We start from the raw sequence: 17,098 nt of genomic DNA, 5'->3' as shown, positions 1-17,098 counted from the left end.
ATATTCCGAATTTAAAAGAAAACTTACAAATTAAATCAAACCCTTTAACTCTATTACATATAGAGTATATTCTAAATTTAACACAAGAAATATTGAAATCAGAAGTAAACACTGAAATTATGAAACAATTGTCTTTAGAGACAATTAATATTAGGTACCCTCCACAAAACTGGCTTCATTTATACACCGACGGATCCTTGATCTCCAGAGAACAAGGTGCCGGTGCAGGTGTTACATGCTGTCTCTTCTCACTTTATAGATCTCTTGGGTATGGAACAACAAGTTTTGATGGAGAAATCATTGCAATAAGTGAAAGTCTCAGGAATCTTCTATGCCACATCAATAAATTTAAGAATGCAGTTATATTGTCAGACTCCAAAGCAGCTATTCTATCAATCGTCTCTAAACACACACCTTCATCTCAAACAGCAGAAATAACTAAAATGCTCTCTCAATTAATATCACTCAATAAAAGAATTGTATTCCAATGGATACCATCCCATTGTGGAATCCTGGGAAACGAGAATGCGGATGCTTTAGCAAAGAAGGACAGCACTGCTACTTACAGACCTGTTACTAAATCTACGTATTACTCTGTGAAAAGAGTTATTAAATCTACATACTTAGACTTCAACAAACAAAATTTGATAACACAATCTCAAGGGAAAAAATGGAATTCTCTGCATCATAATCCACAGTTAATTCCCGATTTACCACGAAAATCGTCTGTAGCTGCATTTAGATTGGCAACAGGCCATGACTGGCCAAACACCTACATAGAATTGGAATATATCAGTCCCCTAACTGTCCACTGTGCAACTCAAACCAAGAAATGGATTCGGAACACCTGAAAATCTGTGCTTCAGTGGCTGACCATGATAATATCTTTGAAAAATATTGGAGTGCAAGAGGTCAAATGACTTTATTGTCAAATGCCTGGCATTAGAAAATAACATTTCTTGTTCAAGAACTCGTGGCACCTGATACAGACATTTCTGACCATTGATTCCTATCCCAAAATATTCATTTTAGACTCCTATCACCTGTTTTATTTTAACCCAAGAGATTTCAGACACCCTGTATTTAAAATATCTGCAAGTCACATTCCACACAAGTCTTCTGTACATAATTACAGTGAAAGTCTGAAATCTCATAACGTCTGTAGGTGTTGCTGATTCATAGTATCTTTATGGCATAACTTTTCGAATTATATCTATGCAAGCAAAATATATGAAACAAATACTAACAACAAAAGCGTTCAGGCTGTCAACAAAAAGGATGTAATGGACTTACTAAAAGAAAACCAGTACTGTGTGTCTCATTTATTGACGACATACACATATCTTACATCCATTTGAACCCTGGTGATGAACTGTATGAAAAAATATCACGAAATGAAGGCGAATTTGAGCAAGAATTTCTCGGTGTTTCATCTGCCAAGAAATCATCTTCATCCTCCTCTTCATTTCTGTCGTCCTCTTCCTTCTGTACATTACAAGATCCATCGTCTGCAGGTTTTTGGTATGAACGGTAAATAGGCTGGATGTAGTGTGCTGACCTGTAGACACAATTCAGACTGCAAACATCTCATTGTGATCTATAAATTTTGTCTGAAAATATTTCCGAATTAAATGATAAATAACAGAATTTCAAGCAATAATTTCTCTGACACACTGCAGCAAGGTGAGCCAAACTCATGTCCAACTTCTGACGTGACGTTGAAACAACTGGTAAATTTTGTCATGGTGATTCTTATTTAAAGACAGTATTCCATAAATCTACTACAGGGCTTTCCTTCCAAAGGAATCGATGCCAAGAATTTTTATAGCTGAATTTGGATCTCGACTTTATTAGTAGCACAGGGTAGTGATGTCTCACATAACCTCACCTTCCCGTGGTGCAACCTCTGGGGACCGAGTCATGGCGGTATAACCATTCCACCTGATACTGAGGAAATGCAGTATTGAAGCAGGTCCAATATGGCAACCCCATCACTGGACTTACCACCTCCTTGCTAGCAACTAGTTGGTGGGACATTCTATTGCTTTCAAGCCTGATAAAAGGAAAAGCTGGACGGATCATTTTGATGACGACTTACGAATGAATAAGGCTAATGAATGGAAAAAAGAAAATATTATTAAATTTGCTACATGGAACGTTCAGGGAATTGCCCATAAAGAAGAACAATTAGATGACATTTTGGCAAAGAAAGGAATACATATTGCGGCTGTTTCTGAAACAAAGAAAAAATTGAAAGGGACAAAAGAGACCCAAAATTATATTCAGTTTTATTCTGGAGTACCCTCAGAAGTAAGAGCACTAGCTGGGATTATGTTAATGATACATAAACGCTTTAGATCCAATATCTTTGACTATAAATTTTGGAATGAACGTCTCATTCAAATTAGGCTCAAACTTTCGAGAGGATATCTTTATGTTATTGGAGTTTATGCACCAGTAGAGGGACAGGACTTCATCTCGAATCAATTGTTCGAGGGCCTTGATTATTCTCGGTGGTTCCTCCTGGTAAACTCTACTTTTCAAAAAATCCCAAAGGAGAAAGGCACAAGTTGTTAGGTCTGCCCCCCCCCCCACCACAGACAGGCAGATACAGGACTGCGCTCGTATCACTTGACGAACAAGTGTGTGTGTGTCTAATGCCTATCCACTTCACTTTACGTGATTCATATTCTGCATATTGTGGACAGATGGCAGACTGTGACCATTTTTTAGTTGCACACCACTTCGGGCCACGTTATGCATGACGTGTATCTGTGTAGTGTATTAGGGTGAGTGTATGTGTAAGAGTTCGTGTAAGCGTAGTGTATGGAATGGGTGATGAAGATGAGTAAGGGAGAAGGGGAAACCCGGTGACGACACAGAGCCTGCTCTTGTCAAATAGCACCAAGGGGGCCACCAGGTTTAACATCCCCGGCTGATGGACAAATCACTATCAAGAGTGACACATGCCTTCTCTTCATATTCAATGCGGAGAGATTTGGTATTTAACCTAGGCATATTGGTGCACAATTTAGTAATTAAAAATTGTGCACCGCCATCTGTCCTAGTCTCAAGGTAGAAATTTTACATGAAAATTTCTGACCCCGCCAGGAATCGAACCCGGGCCGGATGGTCTGAAGGCAGACACGCTACCACAGAGCTAATTAAGCGAACTTTGACGATATTAAATATTTTATTCATTCAGTGATAACCATTAACAGCAATTGAAAATCCTTTCTTTGTTAAAATATTTGACCTTTATTTAGTTGTTACTGCAAAGTAAGTGTACAAAGTTAACATTTGTTTGCCACTGAAAGGAACTAATAACAAATAATGAACAATGTTTTCATTTGTGGTTGAATACTTCGTTATTTACGAATGAATCAATCTTAAATAAATGTGCTGATTTGATATTTAGTCTAGTTGAAACATTCGAATAATGCCCTACACTAGCAGTAAAACATTAACATTTTATTCGGTCAGACTCAGAATGACTTTACAGACTTCCTATCACTGCCACTTACCTTTGCAGAATGAAGGGATCAAAGGGAAAAAATGTGTCCACCCACGCAGACTTGCAGGCAGCGAGGCCTCTGTGATGCTCGTGCACAACGGGCATCGAGTTGCGTGCGTTGTGCTCCATGATGGAGTAGCAGTAGGCCAGCTGGTACATTCGCGTCACAGCCGCGAAGTTCTGTGTCACTACAGGTGAGCACACGCGCAGTGGGTTCAGCTTGCACGTCACCATCTTGGTCAGGTTGAGACTTTGCAAGAACATCAAGTCTGCAACAGTCACCAATCTATAAGGGTCAACTTCTCTCAACAATAGTGTTGACCTGTAATATGTCAATATCTTGAGTATTGATTGAAGACCTGTGAGCTCAGCCTGCTGGACCAAGAGCGCCACTGCATTAGACCACAACACATTCTGGGCATTTGAGACATCATTTTTCCATTTGAAATTACGTCCACATTCCCAAAATCAGTAACATTAAGAAACACGTTCTGAGTAAAACTGTACCTACAATAATGACCAGTGGAAAATTCCCTTCAAACTTCCTCTCCAGACTTAAAATAAGCTGCTTTGTTTAGAAGTTTAAAGAATAGGATAGATGATTTTAAATAACTATGCTCACTCCACACCAATCACCATCATTCCCATACATACAGCATCATTATATCCTGACACATATTAGACCTAGCAGTCTACATTACAGTCTTCCAGGTTTCTTCAGCCTCTTGGAGCCTATGCTACCTCCCGTACCTTAGTCCCCCTCACCTTCTCGTGGTGTTACATCCAATCAGGTATCAGCAGACCAACCAACTCCCGAGTACACGTGACATTAGTGAGTGTGTGTTTAGCTTGCAGGGCATTATAGTGGGCACCAGCGATTTCGGCAGATGGATTTTCTTAATCTGAACTCGAGAAAGTTACTCACCGTTGCAAGATCAGTTGTTATCTCTTTGTAGCTGGAATGGGTAGGACATGAGAGCAAACATGCAGGCCAAGTATTCTAGTGGACTATGGACAGTCAACTCCAAAAACTAAGCAAATATTACAGTAGTTACAATTATGTGTGCACAGTTCCCAGCACACTGTTTTCGAGGTAATTTCAGTTCCCACCGCATAATCTTGATTGCACAACTTTTAACACTATATCACTTTGGAGAACGTATTATGTGTCTTTCACGTGTTAAATTTTATGTTACCTTGTCAACATGTTTCGGCCTGCTATTGGCCATCATCAGAATGCACCAACACACAAACTAGCCACATGTATGGACAAAATCATAAGAAACAACATAAAAATCTAAAAACAGATAACAATAAAAAAAACAACATAGACCTAGTGAATAAAATAAAAGACAAACATATCCCACGCAGTACAACATTAGCAACTTTCGACATAACTAACCTATACACAAACATACCCATAAAAGAGACACTACAGATACTAGAACAAATGCTCAAAAACAACAACACACCACAAGAACACATTAAATAAATCATCCACATCACAGGCATCATCACAAAACAAAATTACTTCACATACAATAACAAATATTACACTCAAACTGAAGGCCTACCCATGGGCTCACCCATTTCCAGCATACTAGCAGAAATATTCTTACACCACATAGAACAAACATACATACTAAACAAAGACAACAACAAACACGCTGACATCATCATACATTGCACAGATACGTTGATGACATACTAATACTATACAAAGGAAACAATAGAAAGATCCAAAACCTATATCAACACATAAACAAAATACACCCAAAGCTACACTACACATTAGAAATTGAAAACAAATCCATATGTTTTCTAAGACATCACAATAACAAAAGTCGACAACAAACACACATTCAAAGTATACAGAAAACCAACAACAACACACATACACAACACATCCAACCACCCCACACAACACAAACAAGCTGCATTCCGAACAATGGTACACAGACTACTCAACATACCAATGGACCAACAGGATTACAACGAAGAGCTAAACACAATCAAATACATAGCACAAGAAAACGGATACAACCCTAACATAATAGACAACATAATACGTAAGACAAAACATAATCACAAAAAACATAAGAATATAACACAAACACAAGAACACAAAAAATACATCACACTAACACACACAAGATTGCAACCTCATTCAAGAAATTAAATTGCAACATCGCATACAGAGCAAATAATACTCTACAAAAACATCTCAACACACAAAAGAAACAAACAAATACAACCATATAGGCGTATACAAACACAAATGTAACATCTGCAACAACTTCTACATAGGACAGACAGGCAGAACATTTCAAACACGTTACAAAGAACACATCACAGCCATAACAAAATTACAAAACACTTCCACATATGTAGAACACATCACAAATGCTAACCACACCTACAGAGACATCAACACAGACATACACATCCAACCAAAAAGCCACAAACTAAACACACTAGAACAATACGAAATATACAAACACACAAAAACACATCCAAATAAAATTCTCAACACACAACTCATTTTTAGAACACACACACTCTTTGACCCCACATTACACTACACAAACACACCCCCACAGAAAACAAAAGGCGCCAAGACCAACAAAAAAACCAGTTCTGATGATGGCCAATAGCAGGCCGAAACATGTAAACAAGGTAACAAAATTTAACACATGAAAGACACATAATACGTTTTCCAAAATAATCTTTTCGTTACTATAAAGCAAAAAGACAATTTACGTAATAAAAACTATTTATAACAGATTAACTGACTAATCACCTTAAACCCTGTGTGTAGGTTCCTATTAATCCTTAGTCAAAATATAAGACGGAGTTTTATGAAATACGAACAATAAGGGATGAAAAATGGCAGATAGTAATGATCAAAATAATTATAGGTCTACTGATTTATTTTTTGAACCAGCAGACATGCAGCCTTTAAATGTGAAACAAAAGCTACTTTATAAAATTGAGTTAGTCTAATGATTAGACTATCCATCTCATCTCTCAGAATTGTTTCTAAAATGTATAAGGAATGTAAAAAAATTCAACTTCATGTACTCCCTTCAAATGACTTTTGAGGGTGAAACCCCTAATGTAGCAGAGAGGAGGGAGAAAGGAGTTGACGGTTTTAAAAATTCACTCGAGTATTTTGAACTAGCCAACGTGGACTTAAAATATAAAATGAAAGTTACTCTCTACATGTCGTCCAATCTTGATGAAAGTCGATATCTGGGGGTCTTTGAGATCACAGAATACGAATATGGTATTATTTTGTCCGAATTTATCCCAAAAGTGGTGTAGTGGGACAAAAATAGGTTTTATTTATATTAAAAATTTCATTAAATATTGTATACTAGTCTTTAATACACTTTGTAATTAAAAATAAAATACAACAATAATAACAATGATACTGATAATAACTTGCATATTTTCAAAATTTTTCATCTCCCCCAAATTTTAAGGATCATGTCTGCTTTTTTACAATATCTTTGCTATGTTCTCACATTTTTTTAGTTTTACCTTGTAAATGTAAGAGAAAAAAAATAAAGTTGTTGCTATTCAAATTTTTATTTACAGAACGCAAACAAACATTTTATTTTTATTCAAAAACTATTTCTTTTTTTTGAAAAAATAAAATATAACTTTGTTAAGTATACTCTAAAGAACATGCAGTAAAAATTTCAGCGTCCTAACATAAAATGTGTGGAATTCTTAGCAACATGAATGCAGAGAAGTGGGTAAAAAAGTACAGGGAAATGTGTTTTAAAGTTTGTATGCATTATAAACTTAATGACCGCCATTTTTTTTAAGATAGTGTAATTAAGAACAAACCACCGTAGGGTTCTAAAATTTCGTCACAGTGTAAACTAGGCATCATAACTTCATTTTCTATATATTAAAAAAAAAAAAACTAAAAATCTGATATTTTACCAAATATTATCAATTTTTCACCCGTCCCCTTCCTAGTGGTGGAGACAAAAAACGAAAAGGGAACTTCAAATCCTGGCCCTTCGTTTCAGAAGACAGCCACAAAGAAACAGGACTTCGTTTAGAAATAGCTGACACAGACTGTGAAGATGGTGAAAAAGTTACACATTTTCTGCGTTCCATAGTTGATAATGGGGGCGTCTTAAAAAATAAGGATTTAAGCCAGTTAACAGCAGATACGACAGACAGGTGTAGGAATTACCACAGTAAAAAAAAATCATCCATCAAGCTCGACAACTATCAGACTCACACTAAATAACACAAGAATCGAGTCAACTACTTTATTAGTGAGCTATTGCTCAGAGTCTGCTTCATTGTCCAAGGATTACTATTCCATGTTACGCGTGAATTGAATTAATTGATTACATTCCCATAAGTTATTCATATATTTTCATTAATCCTTTTGGAACATGAGGTTTCTTGCCTGGTGTGTCGAATGCTCTTATTTCTGTTCTCTTTCGGTTTAACATTCTTGAAATCAGACGTGTCGAAGATTCCTGTTACTTCGGCAACTCTTTCTTGTACTTTCTGAGTGTTTGTTATGAATGTTTGGGCACACAGTTCGACACAAGTCATACCTATTTTTTGCCTCTCGCTCCATTAAGTCATAAAAGCATAATTTTTTGGTTCTTAATATTTTAATTTGAAAATTGTAGGAGACGTACTGTAAAGTCGCTTGCAGCATATTACAATTTATCCACTTGGACTGTGCTGTGGTCCATTTGTATGTTTCATAACAATGATACTAGCGGAGAAAAATGTTATTGGCAACTCATTCATGAAGGAAAACAAACAGCTCAACTGGCACTGTCAGCAAGGTCATTTGCCAGAATCGGTGGCTCCAACTGTAACAGTAGCTCTTAATGAGCAAGCGTCTCTAATATTACTGTGTGAATGAAATTTAGTTTATTGAAATGCAACCCCACAAGTTAACACTAGAACAGATAATATTTTGTGTACAATACTTACGTGAAAACAGTGATGTAAAGAAGTGTGTATGCAATTTGTAGAAAATTCCTTGATGTTCCATTCCACACAGAGTCTTAGATTTAGCGAAACAGGATCAATAAGTGATAAGTTCCTACGTGTTCTGACAGAAGAAAAACTTAATCACATTAGCCCATTTCACAAAGTAAACTTTACCTTGTGTTTTACAGGAAGTTGAAGTTTCAAAATGGTCAGCCTATAGAGCTAAAATTGAAGACAAACTAAGTCATATGAATTTCTTTAATTGGGTTTTGCAGAATAATGCTGATGGTCTTGTTGATCCGCATTAGTCATTTGTTAACTTCCGGAATGGTTTCACCCACTAACGTATACGATGCGATTTTATTTCCTTTTCTTGTAAAGCTAATGGCTTTGTTCTTTAGAGAATTTATTTTCATTTTGTTGGCCATTGCCCAATCATTTATTCTATTGAAGTCATTCTGATGAAGAGTAGTATCTTCATGACTTTTTATTTCCCTGTATATGATACAATCATTCGTGAATAAGCGAACCCTGGACAAGATGTTAACTGGCAGATCATTTACAAAAGCCAGGAATAGAAGAGGCCCCAAGACACTCCCCTGCGGGACACCGGAAGTAATTTCTATTGGGCTCGATAATTCCTCCCCCACCCGTACTCTCTGAGTGCGACAAGTTAAAAATTCCTTGATCTACTGGAGTACTCTGAAGTCAACCCCCGTTGATTGTAGTTTAACCAACAGCATGTCATGTGGGACTACATCGAATGTGCATTTAAAGTCAATAATCACTGCATCTATTTGGATCTATTCCGTCTGCTAAATCCTGACATACAGTTACTAATTGACTCTCACATGAGTAGCCCCCCCGAAACCCATGCTGACAATTATGTAACCAATTTGAATCATTCCAGTGCTGCCTTAGATAAGCTGAAATCAAGTGTTCCACCTGTTTGCAAACAACAGAGGTGAGGCTAACCGGTCTGTAATTTCTTGTATCTGAGCGAAACCCTGACTTATAAATTGGCACCACTATTACATCTTTCCAATCTTGCGGGACAGTACCATTGTTTATTGATATTTCAAATATACGCACTAGATAGGGAATCATGGCTTCCCCTCCCAATTTTAACATGTCTCCGGCGATACCATCAGGTCCTATTGATTTATGAATTTTCAAATTAGAGATTCTTCTCCTTATGTCCCTAGGCTTGATAGAAAACTGACCCGTATTTTCCACAGAAGCTAAGTTAGGTATTATTGCCCTCATACCAAAAACAGTGGCATAAAAGGAATTTAGTTTTTCTGCTTTTTCTCTGTCCTGTACGATAAATTCATTGAGGTCATTCTTTAGAGAGAGGCTCGAATAGTTTTCCTTGCATCGTCTCTTCACATATTTATAAAACTCCCCCCCACCCATTTTGTTCACCTATGCGCATGCTTTTATTACTACCAGTGTTGAATATACACTGCACATACTGTGCTCTTAAAAATGCCAGTAGTCTGTCAGCTGGCCAATGCCTGACCAGTACACTTACAGTCCATGTACACTCCTTACTTACTCTTTTTGCTGTCAATAAGGTCGCTGTGTCTGAAGGCTATTACGTAGAACAAGGCCTGGCAGATGGTGTAGAACACTGCATGTATCCGCACATCCAACTTGGCACTTTCCAGCCCGTCCTGGTTGCAGATGTAGGAGTGGATCCACACCGACATCTCTGCAAGCGAAGTCTTCAACATACTGCAATGAGACGCAAATACTATGTACAGTTACTCCAAAAAAGATTGAGTGCATAATACATTCAAAGTATCTTTTGGGCAAATCTGCGCATGTGTTGTACCATCTCGATCAGTTCACACCATACAGAAAATAATATTGTGTTATTTAAAGCATTTTCCTCCATCCCTAACTTTATTACATTATTCTAGAGAACAAAATGGTTGAAGTTGATTGACTGACCTTTAAATTAGCTCATTTTAATCACTTATATTAAGAAACCACCTCTGACAGGTTCTGGCTGATATGTACATCTATATTATCAGACAGTACATCTTACTTGACGATATGTGTCAGAGGAAGAACAACAGTTTGTATGCATCTGAAGTATGATTAGTGTAATATGTAGCTAATCAGCGATGTATACAATGGAGGTGAAAAGGAACTGGCCATCCCAACCCATTACCTCCTGGCCTAGTTGCCTCATAAGTGGTACCTTATTGGTATCACTTGTGAGGTTCAGGCCTGTCTTTGGACAGTTGGGTAAACAACAACATATTAAAAAATACACACATTGTTAAACTAGTGTCGTAAAAATATTATCATGACAACTAAAACATCAAAGTTAACATTATGAAACAATTTGCCATGCTATAATATTTAATACATCATTGTTGTCATAGCAACCTCTTTTTCATACACCATGCTATCAAACTACCCATCATTACAAATATGATGCTATTTCTTGATTAATTGTTTTATAATGTTGTACAGTTATTACGAAGAGTGATCAGAAAGTAAGGTTACAAAGCCTGCAGTGAAATGTGTACATTTTATTTCATACAACAAGTACAGCCAACTAACAGTACATGCATTAGGTTATTTTTCGACACAGTCTCCATATCTGTTTAGGCACTTGTCGCTTCGTGGGATGAGTTTCAATATTCCTTCCTGGTAAAAATCCTGTCCTTGCATATTCAGCCACATTGTCGCGTATTGTTTCACCTCCTCGTCTGAAGTGAATTGTTGGCCTCTTAGGTGCTCCTTCAAGAGAGGAAAAAGGCGAAAGTCGCTTGGAGCTAGAAGAAGGCTGTAGGGAGGATGGTCGATGATGTCCCAGCAAAACCACTTCAACAGGTTAGTGGTCTTCTGCACTGTATAATGTCGCACGTTGTGTTGTGAAGGAAGATGACGCCCTCAGTGAGGTATCCTGGCCATTTCCTCCTGATTGCTTCGCGTAATTGTGTCAAGGTCTCGCAGTATTGGTCAGCTGTCACTGTGTGCCCTCTTTCCAAAAACTCTAGAGTATGACACCAGCGCTGTCCCAAAACACTGTGACCAGTGCCTTCCCATCCCGGCAGATGACATCGCCTTAAACTTCTTCGTCTTTGGAGAGGTGGGGTTTTTCCACTCCACTGACGACCACTTACTGCAGGGGGTGTAGTGGTGGAGCCATGTAGTGAAGAAAACTGTCTCCTTCCGTGGAGAACCATTGCAAAAGTTGCAGACTCGCCCCCGTGCTCCTCTCCTTGTGTTGGTTGGACAGATTTCGTGGAACCCATCGGGAAGAATATCGTGAACAATGTGACGAACGCTTCCGAACGACAGTCCCAATTCTACCGTCATACGTGACCCTCCTGTTGTCCTGAATCAGCTTCTCCACACGTGCTGTTTAAAACTGCCATACTGGGTCGGCCACTGCGATCCTCGTCGGTGATGTTTTCTCCACCGGCCGCAAACTTTCCACACCATTCTGCGACATGCTGACGAGACATTAACAGTTTCTCCGTAAACCTCTGCCAGCTGCCGGTGAATTTCAGCCGCGGTTACAGGTTTCGCCCACAGAAATCAAATAACTGAGTGCATTTCACCAGGGTGATCAGAAACTAAGGTTATAAGACCGATATTCCTGGAGTTTCTTCTGATATACAGAGAAATTCGTAGTGTGCGGTTTGCAACTGTGCAGAGTTCAGCCACCTGCCACCAATACAGCGCTAGTTGTTAGGTCAACACAAATGGAGACTCGTTTGGAAAACTGGTCTCACGTAGAAATCCGCTCATGTGAGGACATTGACAGTACTTATATCTGAAACTCAGAAAGCTACTGCAGATGCATGTGGAGTTTCTGAACATGCAGTTCAAAGAATTTGTGCAGAAGCTAAATCAGCAGAAGACACAAACATGGAAGTGCCAGGGCCATCTTTCTCTTCCCCCAAGAAGAATGTACAACATAAGAAGTTGATGATTTCGAGAAGAAAGTAATTTGTAGGACAGTTCAAGAGGTCTACGAGAAAAAATTATATCCCACCAGATATAAGGGAATGGAAATCGTGACACAAAAAATCAAATCGGTTCAAGATGGCCGATGGGCAGAATTCTGAACGATCTTGCTTACTGTTACAAGAGGTGCAATGACAGTAGATGCTTTTTAATGCAGGAAAACGACATAGTTGCAATGAGAATACCATTTTTGAGAAAAATGCATTTCATTAGACAGGAGGTACTACCACGACCGATCATTTATGTAGATGAAACGTGGATTAATCAGGGTCATTCCAGGCAGTACATTTGGCAAAATTCGCCCTCAACAGGTGGACTTTAGGTGCCTGTTGGGAAGGGTTCGCGGCTAATTGTGTGTCATGCAGGTTCAGCACAGCATCAAGACGCAAGGCTTGTATTTCAGGCAAAGAATTCCAGAGACTACCAGTGTTTACAAAGGTTTGTACATCTACTGGAAAGTTTAGAAGAAGTTCGTGTCATTGTGATGACAATGTTAGTTGCCATTCTGCGTTAGTGGAAAAACTCCCTTCTTCGAACTCCAGGAAGGCAGACACTGTGTCATGGCTTACAGCTAAAAGCATTGCTCACGAGCTTCTCATACAGTCCGAAGTGTTGCATGCAGTGAATCAACATAACATAAGTCCATGTGTAGGATGTGTGAAATTGATCAGATTGCATTAAAGAAGTAGTAAGGCTTCCTCCTTATCACTGTCAGTTCAACGTGATCGAGTTTGTGTGGGCACAAGTGAAAGGAGAGGTTGCTCCAAAAAAACAATACTTTCAAAATTAGTGATGGACGAAGCTACTACTGACGACTGGGAAAAGTGTGTTAAACATGCAGAGAAACTACAGGGAAGAAAGTATTCAGACATAACTACTCAAAATACAATTATTAATTTCAAAAGTGACAGTTCTGATGGTGACTTTAGGCAGGTAGTGAAAGTGAGGACGGTATGTGAAGTGAATAACTTCAAGATGTACTAAATAAAATGGTTTCATGAAGTGATTAATGATTATTAACAACTACTATAGCACTAAAAACTAAATTGCACTGTTATAAAGTTTTATATTTCTTATGCCATTCACTTCAAAATACGAATGCTATTCGGTATCAGTATTGTAGTTATAAAAAATCATGTCGCATATTATATATGGTAGTTTGTATGATAATAAGGGGTAGAACAAAGGTTGAGTTAGTATGAAGGGAATATCTCCATCCGCCAATATCCCCGCTCCCTACTATAGCTACCATATCATTGTTGACTCTGACATATATAACATTGACAAACATTCATCAAATTAATGGGATATATTAATATTTATTCCCTTTTCTAGTAAAGAAGTAAGACATAAATTATTGTATGCAACTCAGGAATTATTAATAATTAATACCCCTCGGACCACAGACCGTCGATTAGCACTTAATTAGCAATACAATACCCTTGATACATACACAACTATTATGGCGCAACATAGAAGTCATTACATTTTAGTTGACATGGTAATTAATATTTTACAGCACTGGTACAACAATGTGGCACTAACGATAGACTGTTAAATAATGTTAGTGTAAAAAAAAACGTACAAATGAAGTTTTATTGTGATCTTTGCTACCTGTCGAATATGCAGTTTTCATACAGTCTCATGGAGTGTGTTTCAAGTTCTATCTACGTCACTTTTTGCTTTAAGTACAGTTTTCGTGTCTGCATCTCTTATATTTGTTGATCTGTTACAATTACACTGAATTTCAACCTATGATCTTGGATGCTGTTTGGGGACTCCCATGGGGGCTGCTACACTGAATTTAAATCCCTCAGAACTTGCACACACTAAGCAGCTGAGGCTTACAGCACTCAAAGCAAGTGAGTGAAAGCCTGTCACTCAAACACTCAAGAACATACACTCCATTTTATATACGTATATGATTTTCTCAATGGAAACCAGATTATTTCAGTGGCCAATAATATGCAGTCTTCTTAGCCTGTGTATCTGAGTAGATCACAAACATGTGTTCTAACAATTCATTTTCTTCTTCTATAATTTTCACAGAAATAGAATGGTCAAAAATGTCCAAACGGTGTAGATTTAATTGTCAAAATATAACCAATTTCTGTCTGTTTAAATAAAACTTGAAATTTTGCATTGTTAATTTTTACACACTGTAATGTCATTAGAAATAATTAAATAATGCAGATTGTGCGACCTTTCTCAGTATTTTGATAGTCTTGAATCCATTTCCATTCTTTTCACTAATGGTGGATACTTGACTGTTCGTCATCGTCCATATGAAGTCAGTTGTGTGCGCAAGTCGTTGCCTAGGAGGCCGAGCTATGCTAAGATGATTACGGGGATGCTGCAGGGCAACTCCTGTTACCTGGACCATGGACTTGCCCAACACAAGTGATAAACTGGAACTAACCAGGGATCGAATCTGGGTTCACAGGATTATGAGTCCCCCGAGGTAAATATTATGTAACAAACCTTACCTGACATTGACGTAGGCGGCCCTTGCCAGCAGGCTGCCCAGGTACATGACCGCCGACTGCCGGATGACAGGGGCCACGTTTGGGGACGTCACCTTGCGCCACAAAAAGCCAACGAATGCTTCTGCCATGACAGCGCGAAAACTGCAGAGATAGAAGAGGAGGAACTGCACATGGTGGGTGGCGTGGGTGGTGAGGACGACCTGGTCGAAGGCTGCCAGCAAGTCGTGGTACAGCGCCCGGATGCGCTCCCAGTCCTGCGGCCCACACTGCGCCTGCACGAAGCCCAGCAGCTGCACCATCACCACGTCCAGCGTGTTGGCTTCTGGGTGACACATCCCCAAGTGTGTCTCCATTTCAAACAGCTCGGCACCCTTGTCCTCTGCATCTAGTACCTCGGCTCGCGGAGCATACACGTCCAGTGCAACCAACCTGAGTAATATATCCTCAAAATCAACAAACATTTTGCACCACACTGTAAGTCTCTGGTGTAATTCATAGTTAATCTATATTAAAAATAAAACTGTAATCTAAATTTTTCTGATAATTTTCGCTTTTGCAAAAATAATAATAATTGGTGTTAATATGTGTAATGAACTATTCTGAGACCGAAAATCGCATTTTTGAAATTTTTGTCTGTCTGTATGTATGATTTTAAGCCATGATGTACAAGATGCTTTGTTTAGTAGATGCAGCTGTGCTATCACTTACTTCTTCATGATGAGCAGCAGGAACTCCAGGCGCAGACCGGGTTGGCGCTTCACGATCTCCAGGATGTTGTACACGTAGCTCTCATGCTCATGTGAGGGACGGCGGATGTATGGAAAGTTGTTCACCACCACCTGCACCAGCACGTCCCTCGACCTGCACGTCACAAAACATTACGAAACACCTAATTTAAAAGCTGCACGTGAAATGACTTACGCAGATTACAGAATAATAAACATATTACAGTAGAAGCCCTTTTTAACGAATCTCTGAGGGACTACCTTTTTTTTTTACATAAAATGGGAAGGAAAATATTTAAGTATTCCTTAAAAGCAGGAACTGATTACATTATTCTATGGTAATTTGGCTGGAACTTAATAGATTATTCCTTAGAATGGGAATGTAAAAATGGGGTTTTACTGTACACTCAAAGTGAACACAATTATTCTACAATGAGTAACAAAATAAACAAAGGAATGAGTGTAGTAAATACATTTCAGCAAACAACAACTGGAATATTAAAAATGAAAGAACACACACATTACACTCCAAACAAACGCAATTCTATAATGAATAGCAAAATAAAGAAAGGAATAAGCATGCAGTATATACTTTTCTGTAAACAACCGGAACATTAAATCAAAACAACAGAATTACAATATATATTTCTTTATTATACTCAAAGTAAACACAATTCTATAATGAACAGATATGGTGGCCATACCAGAAAAAAAGCAAAGTGGGCTACAATATGGGTCCCATCATTCATTCGAAAACCATGAAGGTCGACTGAAAAAAACACATCAGGAAAACTTCATCTATGTTCCTATCACACCTTACTTTAAGGATAAATATTCTCTGCAAGGAATCGAGGTCACTGGACTTATGGTTGGAATTCAAGTTACGTTTCTTACTATTTTTCCAAAGTGTGGTCCCACTTTGGTCTGAAGAAAAAGACAATTAAGGAAAAACGTGTTAAGTCCCCCCTCCATCGAAATTTAGTTTGATGCGATTTCGCTCTTATAAGCATGTCTTCTATCGTATTCCATAACAAAATTGGATCATTTCGTATTATATCCTGTGTTTTTTGTATGCGATTTCTGATGTGTCGGTTCAAATCGTGTTATGTTCACGAAACTGATCGGTTCAAATCGTATTAAATTCCCGAACGTTTTCCTTTCGTTTGTTGACCTGAAAGAAATGCCACCTTTTTCCTAAGTTGTCAGCGCCTGTATACAATGTAACGAATAACGGTTGCTTACTACTTTTGTGCAAAATGGATGGTTATGCAATAGTTGAGAAAGATCAAAGGGAAGCAGAAACAGGCTACAAACAAAAACGAAATGGAAGCAAGATATATGCATTAGCTGTATTACTACAAGAAACTGAATTAAACATCATATTCTGAGAGGATATATTT

The 17,098-nt window shown here is 38.2% G+C and overlaps 1 protein-coding gene across 2 annotated transcripts in view; it reads right to left on the bottom strand.

Annotated features, from left to right (window-relative positions):
• Window positions 1–1,307: 1,307 nt before the first annotated feature.
• The window catches only part of Tif-IA (RNA polymerase I-specific transcription initiation factor RRN3 homolog Tif-IA), a 39,202-nt gene continuing 23,411 nt past the window's right edge, over window positions 1,308–17,098 (bottom strand). For both annotated transcript variants that reach the window (XM_069848857.1, XM_069848858.1), the window contains exons 5-9: window positions 15,682–15,834; window positions 14,974–15,402; window positions 10,053–10,231; window positions 3,525–3,783; window positions 1,308–1,558 (exon numbers count right to left, since the gene is read on the bottom strand). In XM_069848857.1, the coding sequence (XP_069704958.1) occupies window positions 1,345–1,558; window positions 3,525–3,783; window positions 10,053–10,231; window positions 14,974–15,402; window positions 15,682–15,834 (1,234 nt within the window). In that variant the 3' untranslated portion in view covers window positions 1,308–1,344. The remainder of the gene's footprint in view (window positions 1,559–3,524; window positions 3,784–10,052; window positions 10,232–14,973; window positions 15,403–15,681; window positions 15,835–17,098) is intronic.

This window comes from Periplaneta americana, chromosome 15 (assembly GCF_040183065.1).
Source record: "Periplaneta americana isolate PAMFEO1 chromosome 15, P.americana_PAMFEO1_priV1, whole genome shotgun sequence".
Taxonomy (NCBI): domain Eukaryota; kingdom Metazoa; phylum Arthropoda; class Insecta; order Blattodea; family Blattidae; genus Periplaneta; species Periplaneta americana.
This window is presented reverse-complemented; position numbering and strand designations above follow the sequence as displayed.